The sequence below is a fragment of the Mus musculus genome, chromosome 19 (genome assembly GCF_000001635.26).
Source record: "Mus musculus strain C57BL/6J chromosome 19, GRCm38.p6 C57BL/6J".
NCBI lineage: Eukaryota > Metazoa > Chordata > Mammalia > Rodentia > Muridae > Mus > Mus musculus.
Genome location: NC_000085.6, coordinates 26,596,631 through 26,620,183, shown reverse-complemented (window position 1 = coordinate 26,620,183; position 23,553 = coordinate 26,596,631). Strand labels below are relative to the sequence as shown.

Here is a 23,553-nt window from a genome sequence, read left to right as displayed (position 1 = left end):
GCTTTATATTGGGCTTGGTTGTGGTTTGGTTTGGGTTTTTATAAGATCCAGATTGGTCTTTAATGCATGATCCTTTTGCTTCAGTCTCTCAAGTGCTGGGATTACAGGAATGTTTTTAATAACATGCAAGTTAACACAAATTTCTAGCTAGATTCTTATGTTACTAGCAGGAGAAAGCTCAGAGTCATCAGAATGCCTGAGAAGACGGGTAAAGTGGGGGAGAGGGCACAGACTCTTACCTTATGTAATTGGTGCATGCCTTCCTGTGGGAAGTCTGCAGAGCCCATCGTTGACAGAGGATGTGAGACGCTGGGAGGTCCGGGACTAGGACCCATCATGCTGTGCACAGAACCTGGGGATGGTCCTGGTCCTGGACTAGGCCCCAGAATTGGTCCAGGAGAGGGTCCAGGCCCCGGGGAGGGCCCAGGATGGGGCATTGCTGCTGGGTCTGTGGGTGTGGACATCTAGGTCTCCTGGCTCTGCCAGTTAGCAGAGTGACACTAAGTTGGAGAGCAGGAAGAAAAAGAAAGAAAGAAATGTTTTAAACATGATGTTAAGGTCCAAATAAAACAGTTGTTAAAATCTGATGGTGCCATTTCTGTAACTAACATCAAACAGAACTCCCTGGCCTCTTCCAGATGTTTGAATGAATGTGATATATAACCCTGGGCTCAGATTTTATGAAGACCACTTGTTTTAAAAAACACATACTTTAAGTGATTCCCCCCAAATGATAAATCACCCTGGATATAGAGACACTCACTGAAGCAACTGAAATTTAACACATAAGCAGAATCTAAACAAGTCTGAAATTTACTACTAAACACAACAGATACGCTCTGTTATAGGCTGGCTTAGACACCTCAGAAGTCATTAAGCCCCCACTCCCCCAAACCACTGGACTGGAAAACCATTTGCAAATAAGTATCCAACCAAGACTCATTTTCACAAGCCAACAGGCAATCAAAACTTCACCAAGATTTCTAGATAGCTAAAAGGGGGAAAAATAAGTCCATCAATTGATAATAAAAAGAGAAGTCTCAATTATAGAAAAGGAAGAAAAATAACACACAGGGTGGCACATAGGTGCCTCCTAGCACTTGGGAGGCAGAAGCAGGAGGAGCTCTGTGAGGTCCAAGCCAGCCTGGTGGAGAGAGCAAGTTCCAGGACAACCAGCACTACACAGAGAAACCCTGCCTCAAAAACAAAACAACAACAAAACAGAGAGAGGGAGAGGAAATGTGGGAGGGGAGAGGGAAGGGGAGGGGAAAAGGGGAGGGGAAGGGGGAGAGGGAGAGAGGGAAGGAGAGGGGGAGAGGGAGGGAGAGAGAGAAAGGGGAGAGAGAGAGAGGGAGAGAGAGAGAGAGAGAGAGAGCAAGCAAGCTACAGGGATCATACAATATAGGCTCAAATAGATTCAGACACAATTATTAGATAAGTTCTTGTCTTGATACTTCTTAGAGTCAGATGAGACATACATGTAAAACAACAGCAGAATTCCAACCACAGCTGCCTGCCTCACCTACCCACCACAGCTACTGGACCTCAAGTTATCAAAATGGACAACGCTGGGGTCCTCCTCCTAGGTTAAGTATTAGAACCAAAACCTGGACAACTAAGACTCATGATTCGTGCTAGGCCTCTGGTCAAGGATGCCAGGGTGTAGCTGTCTGTGTCTGCGAATGGGCGTTCTGTTTCTCCAGACTTAACTGAACACTCCCCCCATCACCCAGCCTCTAAGCTTCCTGGCATTTCCCCACTAGGAACTGACTGGCAGAGTCATTGCACTGAGGATAGTAAGTCAAAATGAGTAAATAAGATGTTTTCCAAATTCCGGCAGAAATCAAAGATCCTGACAACATAGCAGAGTGCCAGGATGATGATAATCGTTCCATGTTCAGGAGTTACCCTGTAGGTACACACATGTACATGGGAAATATTTTTGCTGTCAACCTCACAAGACACAGAATGGCTCCCTCTAAGTGACTCCCTCACCTACCACATAACGGCAGAGATGAAATTAGACCAGCCAGCCTAGTTACCCATGGCTCCTTCACAGTAAAGCGGTAGGTGAAGGGGAAGTACAAAAAGCCACCTTAGCTCCATTCCTGCTTGCTTACTGACCCTCTAGAGAACAAGGCCCACAAAGGCAGAGCCTTGCTCCTCACTCCTGGGGCCCCAGCACCTTCTATCTGTGTGTACTATGGGCTCAGAAAATACCTGATGAGAGTCAGGCATGGCCATTCACACCTGCTGTGACAGTGCATGGGATAGTGAGGAAGCATCCCTTGAGAATTCTAGGCTAGCCTGGGCTACAGAGTGAGACCATGCCATGAAACAAGCACAAACACAAACTCAGCGAATGAACAGCAGGCAAGATTTCAAGGCCAAGTAGATGCAATGAATTCTGTGAATAAAAACTAAAGAGTACCCAGTGTCTGAGGTGTGTAAATAGAGAAGAATTTACAGGGTATGCAGAAACATAGGAGACTCTGGTGAATAAATTAAAATGGGAACTCAGTACAAGTGTTTCCTCAAACAGAGAAGGGCCTGGGGTGAATTATAACCTTAAATACCCTAAGAGCCGAATGTTATTATTATTTTTTTTATGACTAACAAAGCAGATAGAAATAACCCTTGTGTTTACCTTCCGCCTACCTCTCACATAAACACAAACATGTTCGGTCAGCATTTTAAACTTAGGAAGCTGACGTCAATTCACTGGACACTCCAAGTTATAATGTTCTGCCATGTATATCAACAAACTGATACACCCCTTTATTTTTTAGTGAATTAAAGGAAATTACTTAGTTCCTGTTACGGCTTGTTTTTAAATTGGCTCCAATAGGTATTTTGGAAATATAGCACAAGATTGAACAATGAAGACCCAAACACTCAAGTTAGCCTGATACCTCTACCTCTTGTGTTTTACATGTTTAATATGTATAAATCTATGGCTGGGTTCAGTGTTATTATCACCTTTACCTGGGATCTCTGAGATGTTGAAAAACACATTCAACTCCAGACAAATATTCCTCTTTATTTCTTTTTTAAAGGAAACTAAAACTTCTCATGAGGAAAAATCTATTTGGAGGGAAATGGGAAGTGATGGAACACATTAAGTGGAATTTTAATATAGGAACACGATTCATGGGAAACTCCATAAGAGACTCCACAGACTCAGGGATGTAATGAACATATAGGTCTAAGAGAAGCAGCAAAATTTAAGTCTGGGTCATGTCGATAGGGAATGATAAAGATCTAGTCTCTCCAAGGTGATGATGGGTGATCTCCAATTCAACTGCGAATCCAGACTTCTGAGTTCTGCCTCAAGTCTTGGGGCCCTGAAAAAGAACCTTTCCCAAGGTGTCCCTTAGCTCCCTTTAGTCTTAGGATGGGAATATCTATCACAAAGACCCCCTCCATCTATCTATCTATGACTTGGTGTCTATCATCATCCAGAGACTCTCCAAGACCCCATTCCTGCCCTGGGCTTGCTCGAGTTCCTGAATAGGCTCTTATGCCAAAGCCAGGACTGTCCATCTCTCAAGCACTCACAGGAAGAAGAGTTGAAGCCAGAAGGTCCACTCTTATTCTTTCTCTACATTTCTGGTGGCAACTTTACTCTTTAGCTCAAATGCACCATGGCACAATCCTATATTGTTATTATAAAGACCCTTAGGGCTACAAATCCGAGATGCAAATCTCAAGGCAGGGAGCATGTTATTACTGAGTCAGCAATAAGGGCTTCAAGTCTAGGTCAGCCAACTCAGCTCTCTCCTTGTGTCCATTCAAATCCTTGCCACTTTCATCTTTCTTCAAAGCACCAGGTGGGATAGATAAGGAGATGGTCCCAGGAACACAATGGGAGAGGTGCAGGGCTAATAATCCCAGATGATAGGATTGTCCAAGTGATGAAACTCACTGAAGGAAATCTGCCTGGGCAAGAGCCCAGCTGCCACCCAGACACGCGCAATGCAGCCCCATTTCCCTCCCTGCCACATTACTCTCCATCTCAGACCAGGACTTCCAAAGGGCCAGGCCACTGTGTTCTTGGCAAGAATTCTTCAGCAGTCCACCCTGTCTTCTTAACCCAGACATTCTTGCCTTTACAACTGGGGAGTGTGTGCTTTTAAAAATAAAAGGCCATGGTTGCACTTCCCACAACCCCAAACCCCACAGTCAGCCTAAGCCTCCACCTCCCTCTCCCCTGAAGGAGCACCTCCATCTGCATATTAAAAGGAGGTCAACTCCACTGAATTTTAAGGGTCACCACTCCAACTATGACAACCTAGACAAAACTTAAAGACTCCTGTCTAATTGCAATCCAGGAAATTCCAAGGATCTGCATGTGGGTAATAGAACTTAAACATACCAAATATGCTTCATAATTATTCTAGTCATTAGGAGACACTGTATCAGGCTCCCATTGCAAAGGTGAAGGCAGGAAAGCACAATTCTGCTTGTCCAAAGTCACATGGGTCACAGGAGCAAAACTCCTTATAGAACCCTTCCTTTGACTTGCAGTGCACCACCCAAGCAGGGTGTCTATCAGGGTAAGCCTACCACCACTGAATCAAGGCTACCAGAGCTCTCTACCTTCCTGCTGAGTTTAGGGAGCTGGAGAAAAGCCTGAGTGAGTGAGTTGTGGAGTGAATGTGTATTGTTAACACCTGCAAGGACCCCACAGTCTCAGGTTCAGAGGGGCAGCAAAGCCTTTGGGGGGTGGGGGGAGGGGAATGCAAATAGTGACAGTGCACAGAAAATGTTCACCATAGATATCTCTCCTGCTACCCGAGATGCTTATAGTTTCAAGTCCCTTTCAGAGACTGCTCCTACCGAGATTAACTAAACCTGCCTTCTTGATCCAGCTGTATACCATAAACTGTGCCTCCTGGTTCTATCTGTATGTAATAAGCCTACCTCATTGGCCAGCTGTATGCAACAGTCCTGCCTCTCTCTATAACAAACATGCTGACTGTCCAGGGTGCTTTGGTGTCTCCAGAAGAGAGCAGGTCCACTGTTGATCCCAGCTTGCTGTCTTTGCTCTGAGTGTGTCTCTGATCTCTTCTTTCCCTGGCTGCCCTAGTTGGATGCACCAGCTGAACCCTGATGCCCTCTAACACAACCATCAGGTCCATCTCCTCCTTACTGCCTTGATTCAGTGGTGGTAGGTGGTAGGTGAAAGGAAGGGATGGCAATTCCTAAGGATACAACCAGGAGAACAGCTGGCCAATCTGCTGTCTTGACCACACTGATTTAGGGGTAACATGGCTCAGCTTGAGCCCAGCGCATCTGTAATGGGTTCCACTGCTGGGCCAGACAGGGATAGAAAAGTGGGAGACAAAGAACAAAGATGGAAAGGTGGGCAGAGGTGTTTTGCAATGGCTAGGCTTTGGCTGGGACAGTATATTTACTTATCAAGGAATGAAATAAAGAGAAGCCAAGGCCTAAAGAGATTCTGAGATGAAGACATCAGTGCCTGAAAGCAATGTCTGCTTTCCAGTTAAACATCATGAAGGCCTGCACTGCTACTTGGCCTGAGAAGTAGAACTTATAAACGCTTCATAATATGATTTGTGATGGTGACAAAAATCATACTGCGCCTAAAGCTAATGTAAGTTAACCCACCCAAGCCCTAGAAAAGCATTGACAAGTTTTTCACGTTGGCTTGCCATTCATCTCAAAGTCATATGTGTTTTAGGAAGTGCTTAGATGAAAACTTCGCTGCTCACTGGACTTCTGTGAACTCTTTCATCTTGCTTAGCCCAACAAGGAAGGACCCATTTTTATGTATATATTCTCAACTCTACAGACTTGTTCCAGGCAGAGGGGAGCTACAGGAGATCAATAAGGACACACACACACACACACACACACACACACACACGCAAACCCTGGAACCCAGAATATCTAATAGGAAATTTGTGTATAGATGGTAACAAAGAAAAATAAAGATGGAGATCTTCCAAAATCAGTATGGGTCTAACTCAATGTCCCCAAGGCAATATGAGTGATACTCAAAGAGGAGTTAAGGCCTCTGGGAAGACTTACTGGAGATGCTAGTACTGTGGTCAGACTTCAAAGCTTAAGAAAAACCAGGAAGAGTTGGGGAGTGTTCAGTAGCTTGGACAATACCTCCAAAACTGCCCTTCTGCAGAGTTCCTAAGGAAGCTTGGAGAAAGTCCAAGTCTCCAGCCAATGTTTCCCACAGCTCACTTTACAGGAAGACTCTGAGGGCCAGGCTAAAGGTGGACCATCATAAATAAGAACTTAGTCCAAGGCCTAAGAATAACTCGGCCTTTCCCAGGCATTCTGGCTGTTACAGGAGAGCGATAAGCCTTGGCAGATAAGTCAAGATAAGGGTCCTTTGTGTCTGTCTGCTGACTCAGAAGTCTCTGGTCGGGAGGGGTGCATCTCTTCATTCCACACACCCTTCTCTGCAGGGGAACTGAACTCCTTCACAGAGGTAGCAATCTGCCTAGAACTGGACAGAGCGCCATTAGTGTAGGTGGGCGGGCAGGACTTAGGACAAAAGTGAACATAAAGGAAATAATAAGTTTACAGGAAGCCTCCGGTTCAGAGGCCAAGAGTATCTGCCTCCCAGTTAAACATCACGAAGGCCTGCACTGCTAGTTGGCCTGAGAAGTAGAACTTATAAACGCTTCATAATATGATTTGTGGTGGTGACAAAAATCATACTGTGCCTAAAGCTAATGTAAGTTAACCCACCCAAGCCCTAGAAAAGCATTGACAACATATTCTCACAGTTATTCACGTTGGCTTACCATTCAGCTCAAAGTCATATGTGTTTTAGGAAGTGCTTAGATGAAAACTTCGCTGCTCACTGGGCTTTCTGTGAACTCTCTTTCATCTTTCAATCAGGGAAACAAATTTAGGACATGCCCGAGCTGCTGCCCTGACTTTAAATAAACTGCCTTGGGGCCGTCCTTGCCCACAGTCAGATCTGGCAAAGGCTAGGAGGAAGCCTGGTGCAGGGCGAAGATAACAAACTGTGCTGTGGTGCTAATTACCCTCCCACCCCAACCCCTGTGTGCTCCAAGCACTGCCTGTGCTGGACCCTCCCTTCACAGTATCACTCCCACAGAACCCTGAGTTACTACCCTACAGAAGTCCATCTGGGATGCATTCTACTCCAAGCCAGTGCAGACCAACAAAGTTCCCAAGCCAGGTGTTTTATCAGAAAACCCGAAATGTGTAAGAGACCTCTTCAAATGCAAAAACAACACAGCTCTCTCATCTGGGACTTGGAGAATAGGGACCTGCAAAGGTGAACTCAATTCTAAAATCCTCGTGAGTATACACCATTAGGCTGCTGGCCATAAATGAAACCAAGGAATCAAGCCATCAAAAGCTAGTTTCCCAAGTGGGCATCACCCTTGAAGTGTAACCACTCACACATGTTGTAGGCCTGCCTGTCCCTCCCAGACATGGAGGGCTCTTTTCCCAAGCAATCTTGTCTTAGGATGCTGACACTAATCAATGGTTTCTACTATGAAAATGTCATCTATTCACTAATAAGTTGTTAAAAAGTATAAAAAGCATGCCTTAACATCTGGACGGCAGGCTTACTTGTACTCAGGAGTAAAACTCAACATTTAGGCTTCCATGCGAAGTGAACCAGGTTTAAGTATGTGATGGACAGTCTTACAGTACTGGGGACTGATCCAAGGACACGAACCTAAAAAGCACATGTTAGGTGATCCTTTTTTTTTTTTTTTTTTTTTTTTTGGTTTTTTTTTTGAAACAGGGTTTCTCTGTATAGCCCTAGCTGTCCTGGAACTCATTTTGTAGACCAGGCTGGCCTCGAACTCAGAAATCCGCCTGCCTCTGTCTCCCAAGTGCTGGGATTACAGGAGTGCGCCTGATCCTTCTACTACCAAACTATATCTTTAGGCCAACTTATCTTTAACATGTCCAATGTTCCCTGACTGACACAAGACACAATCGGAACTCAACAGTGAATCCCTGAAATGCCTGACAGTAACCATTTAGGAACCAGTCTGTCATCAAGAGGTCCACTGAACCTTTCTGGGTTTCAATTCCTTGCCTACCACTGGATGCACACTGGAAAAGGACCTCTTGGTCTAGGTCAAAACAGGTATAGTGGTCTTCCCAAGGCTTATTCAAGTTTAGTCCCTGTGAGCTCAGACCTTCTTCTGATCTAAGATTGCCTGCATCTACCACCCCCATCTTTACTCTGTTCTTCCACCCTCTCATAAAATCTTATCTGTCCCACGAAGTCAAGAGAGCTGGTCCTGATCTGTCACAGGGCTCAGCAGTCCACTTGCTTCCTGTGTTTAGATCTCAGGTACATTGTGGAAAACACCACTACTTACTGACGACTGATTTTTTTTTTTTAAATAGAATTTTGGACTTTGCTTAATGGCATCTCAGAACAGAACAGCAAACCACAGAATAGCTGCAAATATTTGCCAAGCTATTATGTGTCCAGTTGTTTAAAAGCCTGGGGGCAGGAGAGGCTTTCCTCCCAGACCTTCAATTTCCACAGGGATGGCTCATCTCCCAGTGGGATGGCAGGAACTGCAGTGTGCCACAAAAAAATGCACAAGCATCTCAAACAAGAAAGGCACAACTGGAGAGCAATCCCATAGAGAATCCCTCTCAGGTAACCTGGGAGCCAACACACTACAGCTCTTCTCAGCCATTTTTTTAAAAAACCTAATTTTAACCCCCAAATGCCAAATCCAGTATTTTGTTTGGTTTTGTTTTTTAAAGAAGAGGGGATTATAATTATACCTTAATGGCTTTTAAACTAGGTTTTATTTCAGCCTCAACTTCTGGGGATTCCATTCATCAATTACAAACCCCAGACCATACGTAGATTAAGTAATTTGTTTTGAAAAGTTTCTAAGACAGTAGTGTTTGCACAAATGTAGAACATATAATGGTATAGGACTGAAGCTTACCCACCTAAAACTTGAATAAGCCTTGGGAAGACCACTATACCTGTTTTGACCTAGACCAAGAGGTCCTTTTCCAGTGTGCATCCAGTGGTAGGCAAGGAATTGAAACCCAGAAAGGTTCAGTGGACCTCTTGATGACAGACTGGTTCCTAAATGGTTACTGTCATGCATTTCAGGGATTCACTGTTGAGTTCCGATTATGACTGTGCCAGTCAGGGAACATTGGGCATATTAAAGATAAGTTGGCCTAAAGTTATAGTTTGGTAATATAAGATGCTATAAATCACATAGAAGTATAGCCTGATTATACCTGTCACAATGCCCCACAGGCCCTCAAAGAACCAGTAAAATATCACTATTCATACAAAGTTTCCCAAAAGTCCAGAAATAAATTGTGTGTTAAGGATGCCATTGGTGGAGAATTTGCCTGGCATACACAAAGTCCCGTGTTCTGTCCTTAGCTCCAGGTGTGGCGATACACAGCTGTAATTCCAGTAAAGATATAGGAGCAGGCAGATTGTGAATTCTGGGCCTGTCTGGCATACATAAGGCTTTGTCTCCAAAAAGCAAACACATAAAAAAATGAGAATTTACATCCTTATCCAATACATCACTCTAGGTGATCATGTGAGAGAATTAATGAGATGGTTCTAGTCAATATTTAAAACCTCATCATTTAGCTACTGGCTCCATCGGATCCCTTAGACAAACTGCTGAACTATAATTATTCAAGTATTTAAATTATATTAAAAAAAAACTTAAGTACTTGAAAGTGCAGATATTCACACTTTCAAAAAAAGGTACTAACAATAATATGGAAAATAATAAAGATAATAAACAGTAAGAGAGACATAAAGTCTTTCAAACCCAGTTTTCAAGAACCTATTTAACTTGGTAATAAATCTCTTAGGCAAAAAATATGCTCTTTCACAAACTCTGGCAAGGCTTAGTATTAGACTCCTGTGTTCTCTAATTAACACAAAGTCACAACTTTCTGTATAGAGAAAAACAAAGGCCTTACAACTTCCCAAACACTCTGCCAAATAAATTACCAACATCTGTACTATCTATACCCAATTACTTATATAATGGCTCATAATTTTATTAACTAGTTAGATATTAAAAGTTACACACACACATAGTTTTTCTGAACAATGACAGGGAAAAATAAATAAAAAACAATCTCCAAATCTGGCTTTTCATACGAGAGACATTTGCTCATTTGCTCATTAGAAATTACCACAGAGAGGAACTGTGGATCATAGTTTTCTTCCTTCCACAGCATCTTAAGCAGAAACAGTTTGAATCCTAACTTCTGGTGGCCCAGACTGGCTGGCCCTCCTTCACAATGCTGAGACTGGGGAACAGTCCTCAGCGTGGTGCCTGAGATAAGTCAGGAGTCTTCATGGCAGCATGTCAAAATGTCATAAATACTGATTCATTATTTCTCTAGAGCAGCAGAAAGCTGCTGACCTAGGAAGGTTGACAAAGGCCTTGTTTACAAAGGAAGACTTCTAAGGGAGGGAAAAACCTGGGACCCCTGGAGGACAGCCCCACTTCCATAATTTATGAAACTTCTCTGTTTATGGTCCTCCAAAACACAGCGCGCCTTTAAAATGAAACGTCAAAATATTACATATTATACAGTATCCTAGACTATCCAAGCTGCCCCCTAGAAGAGAAAGATGTGCTCTTACCCCCACCTGCAGAACGGTTTATTTTCAACTTACAAAGAAACAGAGCTTTAAATAACTACCTGCAAAGGGGTTACTTTCTAAGTATACTGTGTCAGAATACTTAAATAAAAAAAAAAAAAAAAAGAATTCAAGCACTAACCATACAAGAGACACACTTTTATTGCTGTTAGTTCTAAGCCTTAGGTGTTGGGCAGAGCATTTTTTTTTTCAAGAAACTTGATGAGAAATGTTTAAAAAAAAAACCCACTTTACAAAAGAACAAAAGCAAAGATCTAAGGCTGCTTTGAACAGGCTCTGTGGTGTTTTCTGTGAGACACCAGAGTGCAGTCAGATCCAATGCTGGACTGTGAGTGATACAAGTCCCTAGAGAAAGGCTGCATGAGGTGGGCTCTCCCTCCCTCCCTGTCAAAGGTTCTGACAGTCCCAAATCCTACCTCATTTAAAAAACATTCTCTACCAATATGGCCCCACTTTTAAAAGGCCTCAACAAAACCTAGATAGCACTCTATAGCTATCTCTATCTCTACCTCTATCCTGTGGATTATTTTCCCCCTCAACCTACCTTAACAACAGGTGTCTCTATATCTCCCAGTTTTTCAGTAGTAAACATTTGAGATGAAAGGACCATTTTGCTATTTTATTCTTAAGGTTTTCTTTTTTCTTAAAACGTATCCTAGAGTATATTGACTGTACAAGACAATGCGTTTCCTTATGGCATTTTCACACAAGTTCACGGCACACTTTAACCCAATTACCTTCTTGTCCTTAGTCCCTAGTCCCCCAACCCCACTTTGGGCTCCCTTCCTCAACTATCCAAATGTAGTATTTTAAAAGCCAGTCAGCAAGCCGGGAGGAATAAAAGGGCAATTAGATTCTGAAAAGAAAAAAGTGTGCCTTCATTTGCATAATAATGCCACCTAAGAAACAACCCAGTCACGCCTCCTAACCCTTCAACTGTGTGTACTTAGACTTCATCCCGAAGCCTGACAAGTCCCCGGGGAGGGAGCAGCTTCAGGTAAAGTCACAAATTGGAGGAAAACCTTGCTGGAAACACTAGACTGTGCGTTTGTGAGTATATGCACACATAACACCGACCATGGCATTTTATACTGGACGAGTTCTCACTGTTTTCTGAGTGGTGGAGAGGATTTTTGTGCTATACAAACCGAAGAAAGTCTCAAACCATCTTAGGTGTTCCCACCAGCAAGGCAAGCAAGCCAGGTGAAAAGAAGTCTGAAGATTAACTGAAACTTCAAACAGCACCACAAGGCACAAAGAACAAACGTGAGTACTTAACGTCTTCCTTATGTTCCATTGTTAAACATACAAAGGAATCTGTGTCAACGAGATGACTAAAAAGGACACAATGATGACACCTCTATAAAACAGTGCTAACTCCGGTCACTCTGCTGTTTTCAAAAGTACCAACCTCCACTGCACCGGGGAGGAGGGGATAATGGAGACAGCCTGGCAAAACTCCCCAAAAGTTATATAAACAAAGGAGGGAGAAGCCCAGTGTGGGCTTCGCACCCATGTGCCACTAAAATTACATAACACCCGGTGCAGACACTGAATGAGGAATGATTCTGCACTACGCCCTCGCTCTCTCCCCTCCTACACCATCCTCCTTCGCTTTAAACACCCCCAAGGGCCCCCGCGAGAGAGTGGACCGCTTGGGGTGTTTATTTTCTTCGTGGAGTAAATCCTGCGAGAGTTGGAAGCACATTTAGGCCCGAAGTTTGAACGTGCAACAGCCGCAGGGCACAGCGACTCACTCTCTCCGGACCTGGAGCAGAAAGAACTGACCACGCCAGCCACCCGCGAGGCCTCCATCTCCCCCGCGCAGTGCCTCCCGCTGGAAAGTTTTCCCTGCAATCGATTGCCTGCCTGACTTTGCACGGAAGGCGAGCCAAAGATGGGAGGGGGGTCGGCAGAGAAAGACCTAGAAAGCTCAGCGGGCGGCGGCGGCGACAGCGGGAGGAGCCGGCTCCTTACCTGGGCGACGCTGAACGGCCAGGGCTCTCGAGCTGGCGCCGCCCGGGGCTGCGAGGGAGCGGTGTGCACAGCGCGGCTTAGGCCGGCGCCCGCGGCCCGGCCCCCGCCACCTCCTCTTCCTCCCTCGCGCGCGTCATGTCACGGCGATCAAACACGTCTGTGCGCTTCGCCGCGGTGACTTCCTGATTCTCCGCCGCTCGCGCGCGCCACGCACTCGCCCTCGCCGCCGCACGCACCGCCACCGCCTCCCGCCGCCAGACCCAGCCGGCTCTGCGTCCGGCTCCCGGGAGTGCTCCGGCTAGAGACGCAGCCCGCGCAGCTCGCCACTCACTGGTCCCTAGCGCACTGCACACTCACGCCAGCCCGCCGCCCCCTCCAGCCCCTCCATCCGACTTGCAGCACTGCCAAACTTTTTTTTTCCGGGTTGATTGGTGTCCAACTTCCCTCCGCCCCCATCCCCCAGGCAGCCCTACCAGCCCGGCGCTCACCACTATCCGCAGCGAATAGCAACCGGTATAAAAAAATAATAATGTAATCCAGGCCGCAGGGGTGAATGCAGACACCCGCACCCGGCGATCTCCTGCAGGTACCGGAAACCAGCGTGAGCGCCCGGGCCGGAGCGCGGGTGTCCCCTAGAGTCCTCAGCGCTGCGCCCCGCCCGGAGCGGTGTCACTGCGTCCAGGCTGCGCGGCCTGGTGCGGGGCACCGGGGGGCACTGTGCTGGTGTGCGCTTGGTGGCTGGAGGGCGCCCAGGGGCTGGCGCGCTGGACCGGTGATTTGGGGAAGTACATCGCGACACCTATGCAGATGGCGTGGCCCTGTTTTGCAACGCCAATGGGAGGGGAGGCAGCCCAGCGATGGGGGAGGAGGAGGAGGCAAGGGAAGGGGTGAACTATGTTGGGATGGGAATAAAGCAAACTCGAAAGCAGGGAGCAAGAAGGAAGGGGTGAGTGTCATCGCTAGGAGGAGGCTCCCACCGGCTCTCCCCGCCTCCCTCCTTCGCCACCCCCTGTTTCCTCCCCACTGCAGCCCTTCCCCTTCCCGGGCGAACGCCGCGGCCGCTGCCCGGGTGCGTGCGGGTCCTGTTGTGACAGTCAGGCAGAGAGGATTATCCGGATCATGGCCTCCCCAGCCCTCAGCCGCCGTGGCTCTCCCGGGTCCCTGTGCGCCCCTGACACTCAGACCATCCCAGGCGCCCCGCGTCTGCAGCTTCCTCGGCGCTTGCCAAGGAAAGACACCAAGCAAAAGAAAACAAACCCAGAGAGGGGAGGGGAGGCTAACAGAGCCTAGTGGACACCTCGGACCTCTTTCCTTGGGGCTTCCTTCCACCCTCTGTAATGAGACCCGGGCTGGACACCCCGAACTTCAACATCCTAGCCCGCGCTGCCTCTAGGTACCAGACAAGAGGGTCCGCGGCGCCACGGCCATAGCCCCCGGGGCCAACCCTTTCACCTAAAGGCCTGTCACCAATCAACATTCCCTTCCCTGCCCTAGGGAACCCCGGGAGTGGAGGTGACACCTCGGAGCCCCAAGGCACCAACCCTGTGGTAGTGGCCGCCGCCCGCTCAGTGCGCCATCCCAGACTACTACCGCCAAGATCTGCTCTCGTCCCCGCAGCCGGAGCCCTTTAAACAAGTCCCCGGGAGGCGAATAGCAGCCGTGTTGGTTGGCGCCCTGCCGCCAGCCCGGGCTCCTCACCCTCCTTCCCTCCTTTCCTGTTCCCTTCCAACTCTAACGGGGAGGATGGCTCGGGGTGAACTGTCGCGTTTCCAGTCCCCCGCCTCCCAACCCCTCCGCCCCCCGGCCCGGAGTTCCCAAATCCCCCTCTCCTCTTGCCACTAGCCCTCCCCACCTCTGCTTTTTAGGGGATAGGAGGGGGGGGGGGATGCAACCTGGCGGAGAGTGTGTTGCAACCCTGAGTTGGCAGCGCATCACTGTCAACCTGCCCAGGGTCAAGGCTGTGACATGTTGGGATTTCTTCTCCTTGCCCCCTCGAAGTAGTAATTATTACTGTTATTATTAGAACGGCGAGGTTCGGTTGAAACTTTGTTTCTTTTATCGCCACCCGGGAGCTGTGGTTAGAGCATTCCACCTGAGGCCCGCGGGGAAGAGGCGGGCTTTTTTGTTGTTGTAGCGGTTGGCCCGCCTGTTTGTTTTGGTCTTCCAGCATGCACAATAAATAATGATTAGGATAAGGATGCATAATCCGGGGCGAAGGCGGCGCGGTGCCCAAGGGGTTCGGCGGCCGCTGCGGCTGCTGTAAGGCCGGAGCCGTGGAGAGAAGAGAAAGGAGTTGTAAGTTATATTTACCTTGCTCGCGAGCAGTGTGCTGGCTGAATCTTCCCTCTCTGAGTCACCCAGAGTACAGAAACAGAGGGAGCGAGGACTAGATTATGAATATGACTTCATTGATGACAGCCGTCCCCTCCTCTTCCTAAACTCGGGCTCCGCCCCGCGTCCCACCCTCGCCGCCTCCACGGGCGCCGGAAGACGCGCCGCAGTTGGCCCCGCGAGCCGCTCCTCCCTGCCCGGCCCGGCGCGGGTTGGTGGGACGCTCCTGTCACTCGCCCTGCTCAGCGACTCCGGGAGCGCGCGGGGGGAGCAGGGGGCGGTGTGCAAGAATGTGGATCTAGACAGCTCTACTGTATGCGTGGATCTGTGTGTGTCTGCGAGGCGCCGGCTCTCCGCCGTGTTTGTGCCTGGAGCAGAGAAACTGCGCAGGACAAGCAACCAGCCCGCAGCCCTGCTGGACTCGGGAGCCGCACATCCTTTAGCTGGCAGTAGCCTTCCGAGCTTCTCCGAGGAGACTGGGGGAACCCCCCGAAGCGAAGGGGAGGGCAGCCGTAGTAATCGAGCGTAGTAGTTCTGGGGAATGTGGAGACCGTGCTGGAATTTAAGTGTGCCTGCGCCTGCCAGCTCGAGCCTGCAGAGAGAAAGGGAGGGGACGGCGGGGGCAGGGCTCCGGGTGGCACCAAAGCTGTTTGTGGCAGTGTTGGCCGCGGGGGTGGGAGGGAATGGGCATTATCATACGAGCTGAAACTTTTTCGACCCCCGCCTCCTCCCCGTTTCTCTCAAGGCTGTCATAAATTTGCGTTCTTCCCACCCATCCCCAGCCCCCAGTGAAAAGGGAGGCGGCACAAAGAGCGAGCTTGCCAAATCTGTCTCATCCCTAAAGGACTGCAAGCTTCCAAATGCCAGAGAAGAGAAACAGCTGAGAGGCCGGCCGCCTAGTAAATAAATAAACCCAGATAAACCCTCCTAACCCCTCTGTTTACTTCGGAAAGGCACGAAGCACTTTCACCTCCCCTCACCTGTCGTCTTCGAATAAAATATACATAAAAATGTGGGAGGAGAGAACGACCCGCGAGGGTAGGGCGGGAGAGTCAGGGGGCAGCTGAACCATGGGATCTGCTTTTGATTTAAAAAGGGAAATAAATCTCAATCTCTACAGACCGAAGTCTCCTCTCTCTTCCACCCCACATTTAAGACCAATTAAGGCTACAAACTGCAATTTGCCTGCACGTAGTGGTTTGGAGAGCTAGTGTTTCAGTTTTCCTTGAAATACAGTATGTCTGCCGGACCCTAGGTCACTATTTGGTGAGGCGGTTTTATTTTTAGTTTTATGAAGTGTGAAAGAATGTTAGGAGATTTTAAATCAGAGGCCTATTATATTAGACTCAGATTAATGTAGGTGCTTGACTCTTAAAATTAAAACTGCTCCTATGTGGTCATGTTATGAAAAAGTATGATCTATTCCTTATTTTGCAATGTAATGGCGTAAATTAGTCATTCAAAGTGCACTGTGACTATTTGGTTGAGGATCCCTCCCACCCTGGGGTAAAATCCTATTTTAAGATGGTTTATACTTTTACAGAATTGACTGTGAGAGCCACTGGGTGTGAAGTGCTATTCTAAGGATGCTCAAGCTTAGGTACTGGGTATGTTGATGACAAGGAGCAACGGGAACAATGTCAGATTCCTGTGTGCTCATTAGGAAGAGTTTACATCACTGGCCCAGGCCTGGGAGGAAGCACTACCAAGGCTCCACTGCATGGAGCAGGCAAGCAGGGAGAGCAATCACACAAGCCTAGAGTTTTATAGTTTTCCAAGGTGCTGCTATTTGCTTGTTAAATTTGGCTTCCATGTTTTCTGTGTATCCCATGGCAAACTTCTAAACCAAACAAAAGGGACTAGGATATAGTGTGCCTCCCTGGAGGTTGTAAGAAATTGTTTCTCTGCCTGAGGATAGGCCAGTATAACAGTAATGGAATATATTCTAAGAAACGCTAAGCCCAATTAATAGTGTAGTAAATGCATAATCTAAATACTAGCTTCTAACTGCCTAATAGGTTTCAGCTTTACCAGACTATAGCCAGAAACCTAATTGTGTATAATAAAAGGCTTTAACTTATAAAGATAAGCATTCATTAGCAAGCATTAGGTTTTACATTTGTTTCCTTCACATGTCAACCTCACAGCCCAGGTTTAACAATTTGATGATATCACACAGTGCGTGCGTGTGTGTGTGTGTGTGTGTGTGTGTTTCTATGTGCGCATCTCTTGTCTTTCTTTCCACTTCTACTTCTTTCTATTTCTCTCTGTGTGTGTCTCCCTCTGTGTCTCTCTCTCTCTCTGACTTTGTCTCTATATGTGTGTCTTGTGTGTGTGTGTTTGTATGTATGTGTGTTTTATGTGTGTGTCTTGTGTGTATGTGTGTTTGTATGTATGTGTCTGTACACTTGTGCATTTCTGTGTCTTTCTGTATGTCTATTTCTTTCTATTTCTCTCTGTGTGTCTCTCTGTATGTCTGTGTCTGTCTGTGTGTGTGTGTGTGCATCCCTGTGTCTTTCTCTCTGTGTGTCTACTTTTCTCTATTTCTCTGTGTGTATCTCTCCGTCTCTCTATCTCTGGCTGACTCTCTCTGTGTCTGTCTTTGTCTATCTATGTGTGTTTGTATTTCTCCCTGTTCATTTACCTCTGTATATATGTCTGTCTTTCTATGTCTCTCTCTTTCCTTCTTTTTCTCCCTCCCTCCTATCTTTTCTCCTTTCTCCCTCTCCCTCTCCCTGGCCCAAAGGGCTCTGGCATTTGTAGCCCCCTACCCCTGCCTCCTACAGGTGTGCCACACCATGACCAGCATGGCTTTGCCGTCATTCTCTCATTAATAAAATTTCACCTCCACTTGCCATAACAATTCTTAGAAAGAGAAACCTTCATCTCTGTGACACAGAAGCCACTGGCCATTCCTTCTGGCATTTTGTCAGAGAGAAAGTAAGAAGAAGACCTTCCCTTTGGTGTGTGTGTGTGTGTGTGTGTGTGTGTGTGTGTGTGTGTTCTCCAGCTTACATAAAATTCTGATGCAGTACTTGAAGGGGTTGCTACCCATACCTGTACATGCTCAACCACGAGAATGAAAGTGCACGATCAGTGCTTAGGAATACAGATTAAATATAGATACTTGGCTCCCTTTCACCTCACATTGACCTAAGGATGCCTCACCCTCTCCTCTCCCTTCAGGTCCCTCCTCTGAAGAATTGTCTTGTTTGTAGCTTGCACTGCAGCAAGTAAGAATTTCATCAAAGGACTCTGAAACTCGTGAGAAATAAAAGGCTGCAGCATTTGCTCCATAGGAAAAACCGTCCAGTACGCACTTCATCTCCGTGGTGAAGCAAAAAAAAAAAAAAAAAAACGTAACCATTGCTGATTCTGAGAGAGAAAAAGGAGAGGCTCTTTTGTTTTGTACAGAATCACAGGAAAGCAGCTCTGGTTAAGAGGCTAAAAGGACTCAGGGAAGCTGCACAGGATGCTGCAGTCCCAGGGAGCTTTGCTTTGGGGACTTCGATGAGTCATAATGTGTTCTCTGAAGTCTCTTTTTCTCTTTCTAGCTTGGTAGCGAGGGGTAGAAGTTGCTTTTTCATGTCTGCTTGGCCACATTTACTTGTTATGTAAGTCCTCTTTGGCAGATGAAGATGCCTCTATAGAGTACATAGTGGGCTTAAAAGCCGCTATCTGGTTGGAACACCCTTGTAAAGGAAAACTGCACACACAAAATTTAGAAGCTTTTACTCCCAACAAAGCATTAATGTGGACTGGTACGGTATTGAGCTTCAGGCCAGAGCAGGTAAGGCCATTAGGGACTGGGTATGTCATATTTAGTAGTAGACACTGGACTTTAACAAACTGAATCCGCTGACATCTAATTTGGTGAAGGGTTTAGAATTAGCAAGAAAACTGATTACAGAACTAAACACTAGTCTCTCTCTTCTTCCCTAATAAATGATTTAAAAATATCTTGTCTCTCCATAATCATATCTCTAAAATGCCACCTTAATTTTTTTTATGATCGTTTAGCTCTCTACTTTAAAATTATATGTATCCCCAATTCATCTTAGGATAAACTACAAACTTAGCATAGCATTCAAGGCCCCGGAGGGACAGATGTCTACCAGGCTTGTTGACTTCCCCCAAATGCTGCCCTGTGGGTGACCTGCTCTACCTGTAGGTTCCTATAGAGCTCTGTTGGTCATATTCCCCTCTCTGACATGCAGGGAGGACTTAACTCCAGGTCCTCTAAGACTCACCTGTGACCCAACATCCAGAAAGTGGTCCTGGTGCCCTTGCAGACAGAAAAGCTGCAGGTCCCACTCTGCTCCCATAGCAACCGATGTGCACCTCCATTAGGGCACTTATGACTGATGCAGTTATTTGTTTGATATCACTCCACTAGTACCCGGAGGGTATAGAATAAGTTCAATTCATGGTGGAAACCTCAACAATTAGCTAGTTGCTTAGTACAGTGTATCAAATAACAACAACAACAAACAACCTCCACCACTTTGTTGAATGAAAGGATGAGCAATAAATAATAAACTTACCTAATATTGAGAACTCAGCAGGTCTTCACCACCAGTAACTATGATGAACAATCTGCAGCGTTTACAATCTTTGATAATTTTTAAGCAGGAAAGACTTTAAAATATTTGTTTGTTTGTTTGTTTGTTTAATTCTGTTTTGTTTGGAAGCTTGAAAGATAAGAAGCTGCACTTTGGTATGAAGAGCATTGATCAGAAGTTCTGTGAATGTTTGAACCAGGCCAAAGGAACAACGGTGCAGATGAGGGAGCTGGACGCGCTAAGAGAATCAGCCGGTCCTGACAGCATTTCTCCTTTAAATCACAGGCCAGAAGGTAGGCCAGTATCTTCACACAGATCCTTTCTTCCCTTTAGCCAACTAAGATACGCGACACTAGTCTCACTTTCTAGTCCATACGACAAGACAGCTAATTAATGTTCTTAAACTGTGTCCCCCACATTGGAGAAAGCAAGGCAATTGATTGATATGAGAAGAATACTAGAAACCCTGTTTTTGCTTCCTGATCTTAAAACATTGCTGCTGCTACAAGCCCCTCCAAAGTAAAAGGATTGTATGCCTAATATACTCGCAGACTGTAGAGTCTTTAGATGTCTCTGAAGTAAACTAGTCTTCTGCCATGCAGAAGAGCTGAAGGACCTTGAGAGCAGGGTTGTCACAGGCAGGCATGGTGCTGGCACCCTTCTGTTCCCTCACTGGCAGTGACAGCTCTTCAAGCACCATAGTGTCTCAGGCTTCCAGGGTCTACCTTAAATGAATTCACAGTTGCCGTTCCTCAGGGTCTACCTTAACTGAAATCACAGATGATATTCCTGTCTCCAATTTTAGCCAATCAGCCCTCTTATTTATGAAGCAACTGACTTAAAAGGAGTTCTGAAAAGAAATCAGAGGCTGAGGTGGCAATAAGGCGAGCACAGGTGAAAACCAGGCTCTAAATTGCTACTTTTGCCCCCAAGAATTCATTGCCAGCCATGCCGAGAAGTAAAACAATGAGGACCTAATTAGATCCTACAAAAAATAGGTCAAAAATATCCACAATTACCCAAGACTGCTTGGGATCTGGGTTGATATTAACTATCGCTCATGATGAATTCCGACTTACACATTCAGTTTATATTGAGGCATTCATTATTGATAATATGATGTAATCATAATTAGCAAGATAATTAAGGTTTTTTTCTTCTCATCTTCATCTTACTCCTTCATCACTTCTGCTTTGTGATTCATAATGCACTTGATATATTATTAATACTGAACTCGAGTTTAATAATGAAATATACACTTTGTACTTTATCTTACTTTCTTTTGAGGTCCAAGGGAAAGGTGATCAAACAACTTGGAGCTGACTAAATGATGAAGTCAGAATTTTTAACTCACCTTGGTAGCTCTCCAGACTCAAGCAATGCGTGTCCTCATGGAAAAACTGCAATTATTTGTCCTCAGTAGAAGGTTCTTGATCCATGCTGGAACACTGGTGGGGGTAGAATATGAGTCTTCTTCCAAACGTTTACTGTACCAAATTATGTGGCCATGTTAGTGTGGATTTTAATTTGAATAATACTTCATTAATTCTCTGAGAGTTTTTTTTACAATGTATTTTGACAGTGTTCCCCCAGCTCCTCCTATCCCCACCCTCTCCGTCCTCCTTGCCCTGCTGTGAGATTTGTTCCTTTCTTTTATGCTTTCCTGTGCAGTCTATTTTGTGCTGCCCAACTTCTCTTGGGAATGGGGCCTGCCTTGGAGTCTGTTTAATCTACCAGGGAATCACAGCATTCAAAATGCCTGACTCTCTCATAGCAGCTATCAAATGCCAGTGACTCATCAACTCGAGGTGATAATTTGGTGCCCTCCTCCCTTCATCCCCTCTGTGACTGGGATTTGTCTGGCTTGAGCTTACTAAGGGTCTGGTGGAAGCTGCCACGGTCACTGTAAGTCCAGCTGTCCTGTTGTATCTGAAAACTACTGTTTCCTTGATGTGCTCAACCACCTAGAATTTTTACAATCTTTGCCCCTTCGAGAATCCTTGAGGAGAGAGATATTATAGAGATGCTGCGTTTAGGCTAAGCATTCCACAGCCTCTTAGTCTCTGCATTTTGACCAGTTGAGGGTCTCCAAGAAGTTTCTCTTATGAGGGTTGGGAGATGAACTGGCCTATGGGTATAGGAATAGGTCTACTTTGTCCATTTAGCATAATATTAGTATTAGAATCTCCCCTAGGATCTATAACTTATCCATCTACAGGTTCTTGGTCCCCTAAACAGTACCAGGTACAGTTCCTACTTATGGAGGGGATCTTATTCCTATCAGAACCTGATTAGTTATTCTCGTTTGTGCTATGGTTGCACCAACAGTGGGTATAGCTGGGCAAACCAGTCATTGTTATGCCTTATGGAGTTCACTGCTGGGTGAAATCGATGACTGCTTTTCTACTCTGGTAATGTGATAGGACCTTCTGGCATTATGAGAGTGGAAAGCATAGCTGAAGCTTCCGGGTCAGTGCCAGCTTGGCCGTTCCATGTTGTATGATTTGAGTATGTGGTATCTTCAGCAGGGGGCTCTTATTGCCAAGTTCTGGAGGGTAACCAAGAGTACTGGAAATAGCCTGCAATACACTTGAGGGTTTATGGGACACCACTGGCCAACAACTCAAAAAGGAATAACTCATCGCAAGTAGTGGGTGTTTTTTGTTTTGTTTTGTTTTGTTTTGTTTTGTTTTGTTTTGTTTTTGCTAGCATATGGTCTCTAGTTGGGGGTATTTTCTCCCTCTGTAGGCTAACTCTATTTAAATGTGTGTGTGTGTGTGTGTGTGTGTGTGTGTGTGTGTGTGTGTATGTATGTATATGTATGTAGGAACGTAATAAGCATTTTTTTCAATGAGTGCATCTGCTTCATTATACTCTCAAGGAGCTCTTCCTTCAAGAAGGTGGTAAGAATTACTAAGAAGCCTACACAGCCTAAATGACCCATGATAATGTTATGATAAGAAATAAATCCTCTGCATGACTTTTACAAAAATTTCATGCATCCAATTAAAAAGTAAGCCAGCAATATGTAAACACAGAAACAATTACTAAAATTCCCTTAGATGACTGCATAAAGAATGTGAAATAAGCACGCTGAGTTTTGTGGAGGAGGGCAGAAGGTTTAATTTGTTCTCAGGTAGGACTAAAATACTGCCTTGTCCAAGATGGCTCCAGGGACAGACTTGACTGGGGCAGCAAGGAAAATGAAGAAAAGACAGAAGTGCCCCGAAAAGCTGGGGTTGCCTGGGGACTGGGCTCTCTGATGGAGAAAGCACAGCATTTCAGAAACTCAGTATGTTCGTTATATACAACTGAACAGAGACGCAGGGCCATTGCACACAGTTGAACAAAGCGGTTGGGCTATTACAGAGAGATAAACAAGGAGCCAGTGTTTATGGTCTACAGCTGGAGGAAAGAGGCAGGTTTAGCTACCCTCCTGGAAGCAGTCTCTGTAGGGGAGCAGTCTTCAGACTGTAAACATCCACAGGGAAGAAGATATGGTGGCTTTTTCTTCTTTCTGTACACACTATCAACAGTATTAACAGGGGCATCTGGGACCAGAGGAAGGCTTTGTCATCTCTCTGAGCCTTACCCTGGGAAAAAGGCTTTGCCACTATCCCACAGCTCTGAGGTCGGCGTGGTCATACTCATGGCAGCAACACACACTAACTCAGGCCTTCCTCCTCTCCTCTCAAAAACACATGCCATAACAATATGGCTTCATTTTAGCTGTCAGTACTGTTTTATTTTTGTTTTTTTTTTTAAACCGGAGAGTGATGAACAGAAAACTAGCATAGATGTCTAGGGTAGGTTTCAAAGCATCTGGATTCTGCACCGGGTAGGAAACTTTTATCTTCCTATCAGAAAAACTTAGCTGAACAGACACTGAGTTCAGAAACTGTTGGATGTAATAAAAATAAAAAATCACATTTTGTGTGGATATGTGCACATCCACATACTGATCCCACCAGAAACATTGCCATGTGTGTTGATTTCTAATGATAAAGATTATCTGGGAGC

At 46.0% G+C, this 23,553-nt stretch overlaps 1 protein-coding gene and 1 long non-coding RNA gene across 9 annotated transcripts in view; one reads left to right on the top strand and one right to left on the bottom strand.

Moving 5' to 3' along the window:
- Smarca2 (SWI/SNF related, matrix associated, actin dependent regulator of chromatin, subfamily a, member 2) overlaps window positions 1-15,111 on the bottom strand; it is a 173,249-nt gene extending 158,138 nt beyond the window's left edge. For 3 of the 7 annotated variants that reach the window (XR_386502.3, XM_006527281.4, XM_006527285.3), the window contains exons 1-2: window positions 12,641-13,042; window positions 240-500 (exon numbers count right to left, since the gene is read on the bottom strand). Coding sequence is in view for 6 of the 7 variants with exons in the window: in XM_006527281.4 (XP_006527344.1) it covers window positions 240-464 (225 nt within the window). In the remaining variant the exon portion in view is untranslated. Of the gene's footprint in view, window positions 1-239; window positions 501-12,640; window positions 13,043-13,128; window positions 13,611-14,181; window positions 14,369-14,950 lie in introns of those variants that run through there. The other 4 variants (XM_006527282.4, NM_011416.2, XM_006527284.3 and 1 more) reach the window with 4 other exon arrangements.
- Window positions 13,674-23,553, top strand: part of Gm52395 — an 86,463-nt gene continuing 76,583 nt past the window's right edge. The window contains exons 1-3 of one of the 2 annotated variants that reach the window (XR_003952911.1): window positions 13,674-14,033; window positions 14,135-14,935; window positions 19,663-19,826. This is a non-coding gene — a long non-coding RNA (predicted gene, 52395). Of the gene's footprint in view, window positions 14,034-14,134; window positions 14,936-19,662; window positions 19,827-23,553 lie in introns of those variants that run through there. The other variant, XR_003952910.1, reaches the window with a different exon arrangement.